We start from the raw sequence: 17,500 nt of genomic DNA, 5'->3' as shown, positions 1-17,500 counted from the left end.
CCTCCTCCTCCTTCCTCTTCCCCCTCCCCCTCCTCTTCCCCCTCCCCCCCCTCCTCCTCCTCCTCCTTCCTCTTCCCCCTCCTCCTCCTCCTCCCCCTCCTCCCCCCCCTCCCCCTCCTCTTCCCCCTCTTCCCCCTCCCCCCCCTCCTCCTCCTCCTCCTTCCTCTTCCCCCTCCTCCTCCTCCTCCCCCCCCTCCCCCTCCTCCCCCTCCTCTTCCCCCTCCCCCCCCCCTCCCCCTCCTCCTCCTCAGAACTACTCCGTCCTGGATGTGAGGCCTCCTCTCTCCGTGGTCTCTCCTCACAGCTCCCTGTACTGGCAGGACTTTGAGGACGCTTGTGTGTTGGAGTGTCTGGAGGGCAAAGACTGCCGGAGCTTCTTCTGCTGCTTCGAGGAGTGCCGAGGAGGCGGCTGGAGGAGAGGCCGCCTCCACGTGGACCTGCTGGACCTGGACTTGTACTCGCGGGTCTTCTTCCCCACCTCCTTCCTGCTGTTCAACATCGTGTACTGGGTGGGATACCTCTACCTTTAGCCCGAAGCCGTTTCCCTTTATTATCCATCCATCAGTCAAATCCAGTGGATGAACACCATCCATAGTGCCTTCCTCTGGAGGGGGAGGGACAGATCCACTACGATAATCAGGGGATAATGACTTATTCAAATTAAAAAAGCTGATTTGACTGATGACGGCTGTTGAGATCACGTTCATGAAACAGCCAATTGTTGCAACGACCACATGAAGAATACTTTTCCCTTTTAAAGGAGTAGTTTGGGGATATTTTAAGAAATGCGTCACAATTGATATCACTCTTGTAACTTTACGCTAAAGGTGTGAAGTGAACGTCACCAGCTGCTGAGCACATGGAGCGAGCAGGCCAGCTACCGTTAGCTAAAGAGCTTAGTTACAAGCTTAAGCTCTGGCTAGCTAGTTAGCTTAGTTAGCAAGGTGCATCCGTAAGTCACGTTAACTGTGATATTAATTTGGATGCTAATTCTGGCTAAGAAAAAACAGGAAGTGACCATATGTGGACTGAGGAGGAGCGACGAAGAAACGCAGTATACGTCTCTGGTGTTGACCTGTCAATCACCGTGTAGCCCCGCCCTAAAGCATCCCCTGCTTTATGGTCTGTTTGACTCTAAATGACCATAATTTACTAAATGAACATCACGCTGTATTGAAGAAGACTTGAAACTAGAGATTGAGACCAAAAACTAATGTTTACAATGTTTACTGAGGAAATACATCAAGAGAAGTAGAGTCATTTATATAGACTTCTATACAACCAGAGGAGTCGCCCCCTGGTGGTCAGGAGAGAGAATGCAGCTTTAACACTTGAAGCATAGACTTCTATACAACCAGAGGAGTCGCCCCCTGGTGGTCAGGAGAGAGAATGCAGCTTTAACACATGAAGCATAGACTTCTATACAACCAGAGGAGTCGCCCCCTGGTGGTCAGGAGAGAGAATGCAGCTTTAACACATGAAGCATAGACTTCTATACAACCAGAGGAGTCGCCCCCTGGTGGTCAGGAGAGAGAATGCAGCTTTAACACATGAAGCATAGACTTCTATACAACCAGAGGAGTCGCCCCCTAGTGGTCAGGAGAGAGAATGCAGCTTTAACACATGAAGCATAGACTTCTATACAACCAGAGGAGTCGCCCCCTGGTGGTCAGGAGAGAGAATGCAGCTTTAACACATGAAGCATAGACTTCTATACAACCAGAGGAGTCGCCCCCTAGTGGTCAGGAGAGAGAATGCAGCTTTAACACTTGAAGCATAGACTTCTATACAACCAGAGGAGTCTCCCCCTGGTGGTCAGGAGAGAGAATGCAGCTTTAACACATGAAGCATAGACTTCTATACAACCAGAGGAGTCGCCCCCTGGTGGTCAGGAGAGAGAATGCAGCTTTAACACATGAAGCATAGACTTCTATACAACCAGAGGAGTCGCCCCCTAGTGGTCAGGAGAGAGAATGCAGCTTTAACACTTGAAGCATAGACTTCTATACAACCAGAGGAGTCGCCCCCTGGTGGTCAGGAGAGAGAATGCAGCTTTAACACATGAAGCATAGACTTTACTCTTCAGAACCGGAGGTTGTCTCCTGGTGGTGATGGTGACGCTAAGCTAACAGGCTACTATCTTCATATTTAGCGTACAAAAATGAGAGTCGTATCAATCTTTTCATCGAACTGACGCAAACGAGTGTATTTTTCCAAAATGTCTTACTATTCCTTTACAATAATTGTGAGTAATAACTGATTGATTGATTGATGTATGCCTGTATTTTTCCACATTATACTGTTGAGGTATAGGAGTTTGTAAACAATAACAACTCTTGGTTTAAATATAATATAGACAACAGCCATAACAGCTGCTTGGTCACAGATTGGAGGTTGAAGGCAGCCACGCGGCTCATCCCAGTGTTATTGTTCTGGACACATATTGTCGTTATGTATCGTGGTGCTCAGCTTCCTTCCACAGCGCGTGACACACGAGATGAAGTGCACACCAAGAGTTTCTTCTTTCAGCCGTTAAACTAGCAGCGACCTTTCCAACAGGAAGTCCTTTATTATTTATTATTATATTATTAAACACAACGGGTGTTGTTTGTACGTTACCGTCACTCATCTCTCGTTTGCATGCAGCAGACATTCAAACCCAGACGTTCTGGGTTATAATTACAGTTTTAATATGGGCTCTTTGTATTATAATTTGATTTCCGTGTGTTTAGATTTGGCATTAGTGACCGTTGAACTGCCTTAGTGTAGCCCCGCCCACAAATCCACATTTACCTCTGATAATAAACCAATGCGTGAGGAAGGCTTCTTTGGCCTCAAGTCGTGGACCTTTTTACATCCCTTTTTTGAGATGTATTTTTTAGGTTTATTATAATCTTTTGCTTTTTTATTGCTATATATGTGCCCGGTCATTTAAGTTCAAACAGCCCTCTAATAGTTCCACTAATAGCTTGATACTGCACATACAGTCTAGTAGAGTAAAGTACAGGTGGGGAACCTTAAAGGAATACTTCTCCCACATTATGACTGTCTGCATATTAATTATTCTCACACCTGGGGAAGAATAGCCGATGAACCACAGCAAAAGTATATGAAAACATCCGTTAACTCCCACTGCTGCAGAATAATCGATATCCTGAGGGTTTTATTGATTCTCTTACCGTTGTTTTGTTTTATTGTGTGAAGGACCTTCTGTGCCTGAGTCACAGCTCATGTGTTCACACCAACAGCAGTTCTTCTTTATAGGAATGTCTTCTTATTAAATATTCCATTCATCATCATTTATAATGAACTCTAACCTACTATGTGATTTTTTTTTCATGCTGAGTTTCTATTGGTTCCTGACTCTGATGTCACAGCGTTCTGACAGGTGAAGGGCGATGCAATGAGTTATCCATTTATGTTAAGTATTTCATCATCTATATATATATATATATATATCATCTTTATTAAACCCGACTAAGTATTTCATCATCTTTATTAAACCTGACTACGTATTTCATCATCTTTATTAAACCTGACTACGTATTTCATCATCTTTATTAAACCCGACTAAGTATTTCATCATCTTTATTAAACCTGACTATGTATTTCATCATCTTTATTAAACCTGACTAAGTATTTCATCATCTTTATTAAACCTGACTACGTATTTCATCATCTTTATTAAACCTGACTACGTATTTCATCATCTTTATTAAACCTGACTAAGTATTTCATCATCTTTATTAAACCTGACTAAGTATTTCATCATCTTTATTAAACCTGACTAAGTATTTCATCATCTTTATTAAACCTGACTACGTATTTCATCATCTTTATTAAACCTGACTAAGTATTTCATCATCTTTATTAAACCTGACTAAGTATTTCATCATCTTTATTAAACCTGACTAAGTATTTCATCATCTTTATTAAACCTGACTACGTATTTCATCATCTTTATTAAACCTGACTACGTATTTCATCATCTTTATTAAACCTGACTAAGTATTTCATCATCTTTATTAAACCTGACTAAGTATTTCATCATCTTTATTAAACCTGACTACGTATTTCATCATCTTTATTAAACCTGACTACGTATTTCATCATCTTTATTAAACCTGACTACGTATTTCATCATCTTTATTAATTTATTATTTATGGTTCAGAAACATCAAACATCTTCGTTGTTTAGCAGAAACATAGAATGCCAAAGGACAACAATAACATAATAATATATATATAACTGTAGTGTGGAGCTAACTTTGATTGACAGGTCATATCTGTTGATTTAACCACTGTGTGTCCACTGGATGGTCCCCAGTAGGCTGACACTGGGAAAGCAACAGGGGGTAAACACTGGGATTTATACTGGGATTGTAGCCCAGGCCAGTGTGTGTGTGTGTGTGTGTGTTTGTGCGTGTGTGTGCGTGCGTGTGCGTGTTTGTTTGTTTGTTTGTTTGTTTGTTTGTTTGTGCGTGCGTGTTTGTGCGTGTGTGTATTTGTGCGGGTGTGTATGCATGTGTGTGTGTGTATGTGCATGTGTGTGCGCGTGTGTGTATTTGTGCGTGTGTGTATGCATGTGTGTGTGTGTGCGTGTGTATGTGCATGTGTATGTGCATGTGTGTGTCCTCAGAATGAACCGGTGAACCATTCTGGGCAAAGGGTCTTGTGGGGACCGGCAGGACTTACGGGGACATCTTTGGTTTGTGGTGTTTTTTGAGGGCTTGAAGTTCAAACATTGGTTCAAAGCCCCGTTCAGTGCGTATGATCGTGATCAATAAGACAAAGTTTGTTCTCTGATAGCTTTCATCATGTTGGAGTAGTTGTGTTTCAGGGTTTGTGTATTCTCTGCAGTTCTGTGACGTGTCTTTGGATTGCCGCCCAGAAGCCTCCGTTGTTGTGTTATTGTTGTTATTGTTGTTACTGACAGCTGCGTTCCTCCTGGAGGTAAACAACCTCAGTGGTGATGATATTTATTGAAGCATATATATATATATATATATATATATATATATATATATATATATACATATATATATATATATATATATATATACATATATATATATATATATATACATATATATATGTATATACATATATATATGTATATACATATATATACACATATTTATATATGTATATGTGTATACATACATATTTATATACACACATATATTTATATATATATACACATACATGTATATATGTATGTATATATACGTATATATATATGTATATATACGTATATATATATATACACATATATACACATACATACATATATATATATGTACGTTATGAAGGCAGATTGAAATATAATCATACATTCTGTGAAATTGTAGAGGATTAAGTTTAACCATTAAATCTAAGACATGTAAAACCTGAAGTGTAATTTAAAATGTGTAATTTAATATGTAATCTGAGTCCTGCTCATTTTACTGCAGAGGAACATAAATGAGGGTTCGAGCCTCCAGCCACAAATTACTCGTGGATCACATTAAAGTTATTAATGAAGCATAACGACGGAGAGTTCCCTTAGGGCGCTTTAATAAATGAGCTGCTCGTTATGCGCTCTGCAACGACTCCAGAGAGGATAACACAGGCCGAGGAACACAAGAAGTGGAGCAACGGAGCAACGGAGCAACGAAGTAACAGAGCAACAAGGTAACAGAAACAACGTAACAGAGAAACAAGGTAACAGAACAACAAGGTAACAGAACAACAAGGTAACAGAACAACAAGGTAACAGAACAACAAGGTAACAGAACAACAAGGTAACAGAGAAACAAGGTAACAGAACAACAAGGTAACAGAGAAACAAGGTAACAGAACAACAAGGTAACAGAACAACAAGGTAACAGAACAACAAGGTAACAGAGAAACAAGGTAACAGAACAACAAGGTAACAGAACAACAAGGTAACAGAGAAACAAGGTAACAGAACAACAAGGTAACAGAACAACAAGGTAACAGAACAACAAGGTAACAGAACAACAAGGTAACAGAAACAACGTAACAGAGAAACAAGGTAACAGAGCAACAAGGTAACAGAACAACAAGGTAACAGAACAACAAGGTAACAGAACAACAAGGTAACAGAACAACAAGGTAACAGAGAAACAAGGTAACAGAACAACAAGGTAACAGAACAACAAGGTAACAGAACAACAAGGTAACAGAGAAACAAGGTAACAGAACAACAAGGTAACAGAACAACAAGGTAACAGAGAAACAAGGTAACAGAACAACAAGGTAACAGAACAACAAGGTAACAGAACAACAAGGTAACAGAACAACAAGGTAACAGAACAACAAGGTAACAGAACAACAAGGTAACAGAGAAACAAGGTAACAGAACAACAAGGTAACAGAGAAACAAGGTAACAGAGAAACAAGATAACAGAACAACAAGGTAACAGAACAACAAGGTAACAGAACAACAAGGTAACAGAACAACAAGGTAACAGAACAACAAGGTAACAGAGAAACAAGGTAACAGAGAAACAATGTAACAGAACAACAAGGTAACAGAGAAACAAGGTAACAGAACAACAAGGTAACAGAACAATTGAGCAACTTCAGACAAAACACAACGAAGCACCATGAAACTTCTCCCATGAATGGAAGACCCTCATCCTCCTCTTTTTTCTGAGGTTTTGCATTATGAACAAAGTTGATTAAACTGTGTAAAATGGACATCTATTAAAAACTAAACTATACTGTATTTCTCCTTTCAACCTTGACAACGACAGCACAGACCAGATCCACTACTTCCCTTCTTCCAACTTGTTCTGGTAATAAAGTGTTATAAGACAACCGTGCTTAAAGTACTTTTGATTTCTCACAAGGTAACGGAACATTCATTTCCACCACACCCCCCCACAATAAAAGCCCGAGATACATACACGGAGGGAACTGTTTACAAGAGGGAACCTTTAGCGTTCCAAGGAGTCAATAAAATATGTGAATCAGATGTGCAACACGCTGCTCGTCACGGCCTTGAACTCTGGAGAAAAGGTCTTTATTAGAAAGAATATTCACAAAGAACAAACTGAAGCAAATGAAAAGCAGAAACATCTCAACCTTTATTGTTCACGTTGGTCTCCAACAGGAAGCACGGATGACGCTCAGGTCGGTACAATAAATACAGGTGATTTTACTACGTTACTCGTGGACTACAATCATGGAGTTGACGTGACTTCATCGTGTACACAGTACAATAGATCATATTTAATACAGTCTACATCTGTTTTATTTAAATCACTCCGCTAACGCTCCAGTTTGATTCATTAAAATCGGACAAAAACATTTATGGTGAACACATGAACCTTTCAAAATAAAATCCCTTTCACTCGGCGTTGTGGTTCCTTTAAAATATCACCGTGAGTGAAATGTGTGAGTCGTACGATTAATTAGGAAAACTTTCGTTGCTTTTTATGTAAACGGATAGATTGTCAGAAAGAATGAACAGTCTGGTGCCAGAGGAGTGAACTGGGAGGACACCAGTTGCACCAGTAGAGGCACCAGTAGCACCACGGACAGCCTTACGGACCGGGACCTTCGCTCGGGTCGACTCTGGTGAGCAGTTTGTGACTTCCTATTTATGGATGTTGGATTCAAAAGTTTTGGTCAAAGCTCCCGAGGTTCTGGTCCCGGCTGCTCTTTTTTAATTTTAGTCAAAGATGTTTCTTCCCCACAAAAGAAACATGGCCGCTGTGTTTCATTTAGTGGATCCGGTGACGGACAGCGTGCCGAAGGTCTCTTTGGATGGATCACATGTTCCATCCCAGTCCGATGTGGGTGGCCAGCAGGTAGCACATACCGATCATACAGGTCATGATCATCATGGGGAACCCTAACCTGAGGAGAAGGGAGACAGAGTCATGAACTTCATGTATGTGCAGTATTTAACTTAGAGATTCATGGTTCCCAGACGATGAACTATTTCTGATAAGTCATAAGCAGGAGATAACCTCCAGTTCTGAAAAGTGAAGTCAAAGCTGCATTCTCTCTCCTGACCACCAGGGGGCGACTCCTCTGGTTGTATAGAAGTCTATGCTTCATGTGTTAAAGCTGCATTCTCTCTCCTGACCACCAGGGGGCGACTCCTCTGGTTGTATAGAAGTCTATGCTTCATGTGTTAAAGCTGCATTCTCTCTCCTGACCACCAGGGGGCGACTCCTCTGGTTGTATAGAAGTCTATGCTTCATGTGTTAAAGCTGCATTCTCTCTCCTGACCACCAGGGGGCGACTCCTCTGGTTGTATAGAAGTCTATGCTTCATGTGTTAAAGCTGCATTCTCTCTACTGACCACCAGGGGGCGACTCCTCTGGTTGTATAGAAGTCTATGCTTCATGTGTTAAAGCTGCATTCTCTCTCCTGACCACCAGGGGGCGACTCCTCTGGTTGTATAGAAGTCTATGCTTCATGTGTTAAAGCTGCATTCTCTCTACTGACCACCAGGGGGCGACTCCTCTGGTTGTATAGAAGTCTATGTTTCATGTGTTAAAGCTGCATTCTCTCTCCTGACCACCAGGGGGCGACTCCTCTGGTTGTATAGAAGTCTATGTTTCATGTGTTGAAGCTGCATTCTCTCTCCTGACCACCAGGGGGCGACTCCTCTGGTTGTATAGAAGTCTATGTTTCATGTGTTGAAGCTGCATTCTCTCTCCTGACCACCAGGGGGCGACTCCTCTGGTTGTATAGAAGTCTACGCTTCATGTGTTAAAGCTGCATTCTCTCTCCTGACCAACAGGGGGCGACTCCTCTGGTTGTATAGAAGTCTACGCTTCATGTGTTGAAGCTGCATTCTCTCTCCTGACCAACAGGGGGCGACTTCTCTGGTTGTATAGAAGTCTACGCTTCATGTGTTGAAGCTGCATTCTCTCTCCTGACCAACAGGGGGCGACTCCTCTGGTTGTATAGAAGTCTACGCTTCATGTGTTGAAGCTGCATTCTCTCTCCTGACCAACAGGGGGCGACTCCTCTGGTTGTATAGAAGTCTATGCTTCATGTGTTAAAGCTGCATTCTCTCTCCTGACCACCAGGGGGCGACTTCTCTGGTTGTATAGAAGTCTATGCTTCATGTGTTGAAGCTGCATTCTCTCTCCTGACCACCAGGGGGAGACTCCTCTGGTTGTATAGAAGTCTACGCTTCATGTGTTAAAGCTGCATTCTCTCTCCTGACCACCAGGGGGCGACTCCTCTGGTTGTATAGAAGTCTATGCTTCATGTGTTAAAGCTGCATTCTCTCTCCTGACCACCAGGGGGCGACTCCTCTGGTTGTATAGAAGTCTATGCTTCATGTGTTAAAGCTGCATTCTCTCTACTGACCACCAGGGGGCGACTCCTCTGGTTGTATAGAAGTCTATGCTTCATGTGTTAAAGCTGCATTCTCTCTCCTGACCACCAGGGGGCGACTCCTCTGGTTGTATAGAAGTCTATGCTTCATGTGTTAAAGCTGCATTCTCTCTACTGACCACCAGGGGGCGACTCCTCTGGTTGTATAGAAGTCTATGTTTCATGTGTTAAAGCTGCATTCTCTCTCCTGACCACCAGGGGGCGACTCCTCTGGTTGTATAGAAGTCTATGTTTCATGTGTTGAAGCTGCATTCTCTCTCCTGACCACCAGGGGGCGACTCCTCTGGTTGTATAGAAGTCTATGTTTCATGTGTTGAAGCTGCATTCTCTCTCCTGACCACCAGGGGGCGACTCCTCTGGTTGTATAGAAGTCTACGCTTCATGTGTTAAAGCTGCATTCTCTCTCCTGACCAACAGGGGGCGACTCCTCTGGTTGTATAGAAGTCTACGCTTCATGTGTTGAAGCTGCATTCTCTCTCCTGACCAACAGGGGGCGACTTCTCTGGTTGTATAGAAGTCTACGCTTCATGTGTTGAAGCTGCATTCTCTCTCCTGACCAACAGGGGGCGACTCCTCTGGTTGTATAGAAGTCTACGCTTCATGTGTTGAAGCTGCATTCTCTCTCCTGACCAACAGGGGGCGACTCCTCTGGTTGTATAGAAGTCTATGCTTCATGTGTTAAAGCTGCATTCTCTCTCCTGACCACCAGGGGGCGACTTCTCTGGTTGTATAGAAGTCTATGCTTCATGTGTTGAAGCTGCATTCTCTCTCCTGACCACCAGGGGGAGACTCCTCTGGTTGTATAGAAGTCTACGCTTCATGTGTTAAAGCTGCATTCTCTCTCCTGACCACCAGGGGGCGACTCCTCTGGTTGTATAGAAGTCTATGCTTCATGTGTTGAAGCTGCATTCAGAGCTATGCTCATTCATAGCCTGAACCCCAGTGATCTAAACATTAAAGGAGCAGTGACTTCAGGCCCGATGCTCTCCAAGGTTTTGGGTTCCTCAGTTAGTGTCATGAATTTTAAATGTGTCCTCCAGACCTGCAGATGGTCCCTTGGACGTCGACCACGTCCTATTTGGACACATGGCTGCTCTGAAGGCCAGAGATCGGTCTCTGACACAGATCCATGATGGAGGACTAAGCCACTCCTTCTCCACCCGACTATGGTTTGAATATCCTCCAGAGCAGACGATCCATCAATCACCAATGAATCAGAAGATAACCATAAACATACTGATGATGGTTCACATCATTGTCCATTAACAGTGCTCATCTTCCATACCAGCGAGTCATTAACAGATATAACTTCATGTAGTTTTACAGACTGACCTTCATGTGCACGGTCAACTGTGAGATGTCAGCTGCTCTGAGGATCTTACAGCTGGAGATTGGTTCATCAACCATATGCTCTTATCTTTTTATGGAAAGTTGAGGTTTTTATGACTGAAAATATGACTTTTTTGACCCTAATAGTTTAGTCTATTAGCAACATTTCTCTTTATCTCTAATAGTTTATTTTATTAGCAACATTTCTCTTTATCTCTAATAGTTTAGTCTATTAGCAACATGTCTCTTTATCTCTAACCTCTTGAATTATTCTGCACCAGCTTGTAAACAGATATTTTCATATAGTTTTGTTGTTGTAAAAGCAACTTTTCTCTTTTTTGTTGTCTCCTTTTAAGGATTGAGGTAAAATAGGGGCAGTAACTGACGTACAGATGGTGATTTAGTGGGTGAAGTATTCCTTTAAATATTCCATCAGCAGACCTTTATGACGTGTTTCTTTGTTGAATGACTCGACGTTCAGATGGATGGGGACTCTTCCCGTAGTCAGACGGGTCACCGGTCCTCCCGGGACTCTCTTCAGGGCGACGGGGAAGCTGCCACAAAGCGGCACAAGGTCCCGTTGTCAAGAGAACAGCTTCCAATCTGCCCGCTGACGTGATTGCATGTGACGGCCGCTCTCTGAACGCACCGATGCAATCGAAAGGCTTCCTTTAGAGAAACCAGAGGGACTGGAGCAGGAGGCCGAGAGGCCGCGGGCCACGGAACATATTCATACTTTCTTTTCCCAGATTGCAGTGCAGAGACCGGGATGTGAATATCAACCCTGACACACAATAACGGTCCTTTCTCTTTAAATCAGCCCACATTGTTCAAACCCTTTGATCTCTTTACTGGGACCAGAAGCTCCTCCAGTGAAATCCACCGTGAGGATTCAACAGATCCTCAACGCCTGGGACGAGATCCAAGGAGAGATGCTAACTCATCCAGTCTGAGACATCCTAAACGTCCCCTGAACTGAGATTAGATGGATGTTTAGACCTGCTAATAATAGTAATAATTTATTATTATTATTATTATTATTATTATTATAAAAATAAAAATAATAATAATAATAATAACTATAATAATGAGGCTCTTGAATCTGAAACGTGAGACTCAGCATTGTTGGCACCTCGTCTCGTAGCAGATGACGGACATTAACATGCGAGCGGCCCTCTGGGCGGCATGGCGATGAACTCTGAGTGACTTCAGGAGGCGGAGTCACTGATAGGCTGAAAGAAGGAAGGCGGAGCTTACTTGAAGAACTCGATGAAGGAGAAGCCGTATCCGTGCTGCTCAGCGATTCCTGCACACACGACGTTGGCCGAGGCGCCGATCAGCGTGCCGTTTCCTAACCAGGCGGAAAACAACAGGCGGAAAGACAACAAGCAGGAAACAACAGGCGGAAAGACAACAAGCAGGAAAACAGGCAGGAAAACAACGGGCGGAAAGACAACAAGCAGGAAACAACAGGCGGAAAGACAACAAGCAGGAAACAACAGGCGGAAAGACAACAAGCAGGAAACAACAGGCGGAAAGACAACAAGCAGGAAAACAGGCAGGAAAACAACGGGCGGAAAGACAACAAGCAGGAAAACAGGCAGGAAAACAACGGGCGGAAAGACAACAAGCAGGAAACAACAGGCGGAAAGACAACAAGCAGGAAACAACAGGCGGAAAGACAACAAGCAGGAAAACAACGGGCGGAAAGACAACAAGCAGGAAACAACAGGCGGAAAGACAACAAGCAGGAAACAACAGGCGGAAAGACAACAGGCAGGAAACAACAGGCGGAAAGACAACAAGCAGGAAACAACAGGCGGAAAAACAACAAGCAGGAAACAGGCAAAAAACAACAAGCAGGAAACAACAGGCGGAAAGACAACAGGCAGGAAACAACAGGCGGAAAGACAACAAGCAGGGAACAACAGGCGGAAAGACAACAGGCAGGAAACAACAGGCGGAAATACAACAGGCAGGAAACAACAGGCGGAAAGACAACAAGCAGGAAACAACAGGCGGAAAGACAACAAGCAGGAAACAACAGGCGGAAAGACAACAAGCAGGAAACAACAGGCGGAAAGACAACAGGCAGGAAACAACAGGCGGAAAGACAACAAGCAGGAAACAACAGGCGGAAAGACAACAGGCAGGAAACAACAAGCAGGAAACAACAGGCGGAAAGACAACAAGCAGGAAACAACAGGCGGAAAGACAACAGGCAGGAAACAACAGGCGGAAAGACAACAAGCAGGAAAACAACAGGCGGAAAGAGAACAAGCAGGAAACAACAGGCGGAAAGACAACAAGCAGGAAACAACAGGCGGAAAGACAACAAGCAGGAAAACAGGCAGGAAAACAACGGGCGGAAAGACAACAAGCAGGAAACAACAGGCGGAAAGACAACAAGCAGGAAACAACAGGCGGAAAGACAACAAGCAGGAAAACAGGCAGGAAAACAACGGGCGGAAAGACAACAAGCAGGAAAACAGGCAGGAAAACAACGGGCGGAAAGACAACAAGCAGGAAACAACAGGCGGAAAGACAACAAGCAGGAAACAACAGGCGGAAAGACAACAAGCAGGAAAACAACGGGCGGAAAGACAACAAGCAGGAAACAACAGGCGGAAAGACAACAAGCAGGAAACAACAGGCGGAAAGACAACAGGCAGGAAACAACAGGCGGAAAGACAACAAGCAGGAAACAACAGGCGGAAAGACAACAGGCAGGAAACAACAAGCAGGAAACAACAGGCGGAAAGACAACAAGCAGGAAACAACAGGCGGAAAGACAACAGGCAGGAAACAACAGGCGGAAAGACAACAAGCAGGAAAACAACAGGCGGAAAGAGAACAAGCAGGAAACAACAGGCGGAAAGACAACAAGCAGGAAACAACAGGCGGAAAGACAACAAGCAGGAAAACAGGCAGGAAAACAACGGGCGGAAAGACAACAAGCAGGAAACAACAGGCGGAAAGACAACAAGCAGGAAACAACAGGCGGAAAGACAACAAGCAGGAAAACAGGCAGGAAAACAACGGGCGGAAAGACAACAAGCAGGAAAACAGGCAGGAAAACAACGGGCGGAAAGACAACAAGCAGGAAACAACAGGCGGAAAGACAACAAGCAGGAAACAACAGGCGGAAAGACAACAAGCAGGAAAACAACGGGCGGAAAGACAACAAGCAGGAAACAACAGGCGGAAAGACAACAAGCAGGAAACAACAGGCGGAAAGACAACAGGCAGGAAACAACAGGCGGAAAGACAACAAGCAGGAAACAACAGGCGGAAAAACAACAAGCAGGAAACAGGCAAAAAACAACAAGCAGGAAACAACAGGCGGAAAGACAACAGGCAGGAAACAACAGGCGGAAAGACAACAAGCAGGGAACAACAGGCGGAAAGACAACAGGCAGGAAACAACAGGCGGAAATACAACAGGCAGGAAACAACAGGCGGAAAGACAACAAGCAGGAAACAACAGGCGGAAAGACAACAAGCAGGAAACAACAGGCGGAAAGACAACAAGCAGGAAACAACAGGCGGAAAGACAACAGGCAGGAAACAACAGGCGGAAAGACAACAAGCAGGAAACAACAGGCGGAAAGACAACAGGCAGGAAACAACAAGCAGGAAACAACAGGCGGAAAGACAACAAGCAGGAAACAACAGGCGGAAAGACAACAGGCAGGAAACAACAGGCGGAAAGACAACAAGCAGGAAAACAACAGGCGGAAAGAGAACAAGCAGGAAACAACAGGCGGAAAGACAACAAGCAGGAAACAACAGGCGGAAAGACAACAAGCAGGAAAACAGGCAGGAAAACAACGGGCGGAAAGACAACAAGCAGGAAACAACAGGCGGAAAGACAACAAGCAGGAAAACAGGCAGGAAAACAACGGGCGGAAAGACAACAAGCAGGAAACAGGCGGAAAGACAACAAGCAGGAAAACAGGCAGGAAAACAGGCGGAAAGACAACAAGCAGGAAAACAGGCAGGAAAACAACAGGTGGAAAGACAACAGGCAGGAAAACAGGCAGGAAAACAACGGGCGGAAAGACAACAAGCAGGAAACAACAGGCGGAAAGACAACAAGCAGGAAAACAGGCAGGAAAGCAACAGGTGGAAAGACAACAGGCAGGAAAACAGGCAGGAAAACAACGGGCGGAAAGACAACAAGCAGGAAACAACAGGCGGAAAGACAACAAGCAGGAAACAACAGGCGGAAAGACAACAGGCAGGAAACAACAGGCGGAAAGACAACAAGCAGGAAACAACAGGCGGAAAGACAACAAGCAGGAAACAACAGGCGCAAAAACAACAAGCAGGAAACAGGCAAAAAACAACAAGCAGGAAACAACAGGCGGAAAAACAACAGGCAGGAAACAACAGGCGGAAAGACAACAAGCAGGGAACAACAGGCGGAAAGACAACAGGCAGGAAACAACAGGCAGGAAACAACAGGCGGAAAGACAACAAGCAGGAAACAACAGGCGGAAAGACAACAAGCAGGAAACAACAGGCGGAAAGACAACAGGCAGGAAACAACAGGCGGAAAGACAACAAGCAGGAAACAACAGGCGGAAAGACAACAGGCAGGAAACAACAAGCAGGAAACAACAGGCGGAAAGACAACAAGCAGGAAACAACAGGCGGAAAGACAACAAGCAGGAAACAACAGGCAAAAAACAACAGGCGGGACATCAGTCAAAAAATAAGGAACCGTGAGTTTAATTCTGGGAATATTTAACCTTCAAAATGTTTTTACTTCTGTTAAACGTCTACTTTAATTCATCAAGACTTTTCTGTTTCTTCTATCCGTTCAACGTGGAGAGAACACGTGGTGAGTAACCGACGCCTTCAGGTTCACGTCACCGTCTCACAAGACGACGCGTTTACGTCGTGATGTTGGAGCTCAAACTCAGAGAAGACAAACGATGTTTTCTCCATGTTGAAGATGTCGGACATTTTATCTGACCAGTTGTTGCGTAACCCTAACCCAATGATCCTTGAAATTAAACATTTCATTTGTTATTGTTGCATTATTTTTGTCCTGAGCAACACGGGGAAAAAAGACAAATTGTGTCCCTGAACATGAAACCAGTAGATCAAAGTGAGTATTTCACGTCCTCATGCTTCATGGTTCATGGTTCTGGGCTGAGACCCGGTTGCTTTACACAACACACGAGCACATGGTTCTGTTCCCCACTATCAACACATACAACACCAAGCGTCTTTAAGGAGGAGCGTCTTACCCCCGAGGCAGGCTCCCATGGCCAAGGAGAAGATGAGAGGTTTGATTGGCAGGTTCACGTCCTCGTCCTGGCTGAGGTTGATGAGAACTGGGATCTGAAACCATTCAAATACACTCAGGTGTGTCTGGAAGAAATCAGTTTTATAGGAGAAAACAATCGTTTGTTTTGATACATTATATCAGTTGAGTTTGGTGTCTGAAACACAGGAAGCAGTCTCCAGAACACGAGTACATGAACTACTGATATATATATATATAGGCTTATTGGTAAAGTCAGGCTTATTAAAGTCAGGCTTATTATTAAAGTCTGGCTTATTATTAAAGTCTGGCTTATTGTTGAAGTCAAGCTTATTGTTAAAGTCAGGCTTATTGGTAAAGTCAGGCTTATTGTTAAAGTCAGGCTTATTGGTAAAGTCAGGCTTATTAATAAAGTCAGGCTTATTGGTAAAGTCAGGCTTATTAATAAAGTCAGTCTTATTGTTAGTCTGGCTTATTGTTAAAGTCAGGCTTATTATTAAAGTCAGGCTTATTGTTAAAGTCAGGCTTATTATTAAAGTCAGGCTTATTATTAAAGTCAGGCTTATTGTTAAAGTCAGGCTTATTATTAAAGTCAGGCTTATTATTAAAGTCAGGCTTATTATTAAAGTCTGGCTTTTTGTTAAAGTCAGGCTTATTATTAAAGTCAGGCTTATTGGTAAAGTCAGGCTTATTGGTAAAGTCAGGCTTATTGTTAGTCTCACCATGGCAGCAGTGAAGGGAATGTTGTCAATGAGAGACGAAGCCAGAGCCGAGACCCACATCACCAAGATGATGGCGACCGCCAAGCGCTGGTCCTCTGGAACCGACTAGGAGGAGAGGGGAGGAGAGGAGAGGAGAGGGGAGGAGAGGAGACACGGAGGAGAGGGGAGGAGACAAGGAGAGGGGAGGAGAGAGGACACGGAGGAGAGGGGAGGAGACAAGGAGAGGGGAGGAGAGAGGACACGGAGGAGAGGAGACAAGGAGGAGAGGGGAGGAGACAAGGAGAGGGGAGGAGACATTGAGGAGAGGGGACAAGGAGGAGAGGAGACAAGGAGGAGAGGGGAGGAGACAAGGAGAGGGGAGGAGACACGGAGGAGAGGAGACAAGGAGGAGAGGGGAGGAGACAAGGAGAGGGGAGGAGACAAGGAGAGGGGAGGAGACACGGAGGAGAGGAGACAAGGAGGAGAGGGGAGGAGAAAAGGAGAGGAGAGGAGACAAGGAGAGGGGAGGAGACACGGAGGAGAGGAGACAAGGAGGAGAGGAGACAAGGAGGAGAGGGGAGGAGACAAGGAGGAGAGGAGACAAGGAGGAGAGGGGAGGAGACATTGAGGAGAGGGGACAAGGAGGAGAGGAGACAAGGAGGAGAGGAGACACGGAGGAGAGGGGAGGAGACAAGGAGAGGGGAGGAGACACGGAGGAGAGGAGACAAGGAGGAGAGGGGAGGAGAAAAGGAGAGGAGAGGAGACAAGGAGAGGGGAGGAGACATTGAGGAGAGGGGACAAGGAGGAGAGGAGACAAGGAGGAGAG

At 44.5% G+C, this 17,500-nt stretch overlaps 2 protein-coding genes across 2 annotated transcripts in view; one reads left to right on the top strand and one right to left on the bottom strand.

The window, feature by feature from the left end:
* LOC117730000 (gamma-aminobutyric acid receptor subunit gamma-3) overlaps nt 1–718 on the top strand; it is a 29,675-nt gene extending 28,957 nt beyond the window's left edge. Inside the window, exon 9 of the mRNA XM_034531448.1 lies at nt 252–718. Within this exon, the coding sequence (XP_034387339.1) occupies nt 252–530 (279 nt within the window). The 3' untranslated portion in view covers nt 531–718. The remainder of the gene's footprint in view (nt 1–251) is intronic.
* A 6,352-nt stretch (nt 719–7,070) lies between these two features.
* oca2 (oculocutaneous albinism II) overlaps nt 7,071–17,500 on the bottom strand; it is a 42,360-nt gene continuing 31,930 nt past the window's right edge. Inside the window, exons 21-25 of the mRNA XM_034531363.1 lie at nt 16,696–16,800; nt 15,957–16,050; nt 11,956–12,049; nt 11,140–11,252; nt 7,071–7,869 (exon numbers count right to left, since the gene is read on the bottom strand). Of these exons, the coding sequence (XP_034387254.1) occupies nt 7,865–7,869; nt 11,140–11,252; nt 11,956–12,049; nt 15,957–16,050; nt 16,696–16,800 (411 nt within the window). The 3' untranslated portion in view covers nt 7,071–7,864. The remainder of the gene's footprint in view (nt 7,870–11,139; nt 11,253–11,955; nt 12,050–15,956; nt 16,051–16,695; nt 16,801–17,500) is intronic.

This window comes from Cyclopterus lumpus, chromosome 4 (assembly GCF_009769545.1).
Source record: "Cyclopterus lumpus isolate fCycLum1 chromosome 4, fCycLum1.pri, whole genome shotgun sequence".
NCBI classification, from domain to species: domain Eukaryota; kingdom Metazoa; phylum Chordata; class Actinopteri; order Perciformes; family Cyclopteridae; genus Cyclopterus; species Cyclopterus lumpus.
Note: the sequence above shows the minus strand (reverse complement) of the source record. Positions and strands in the feature narration are given on the sequence as shown.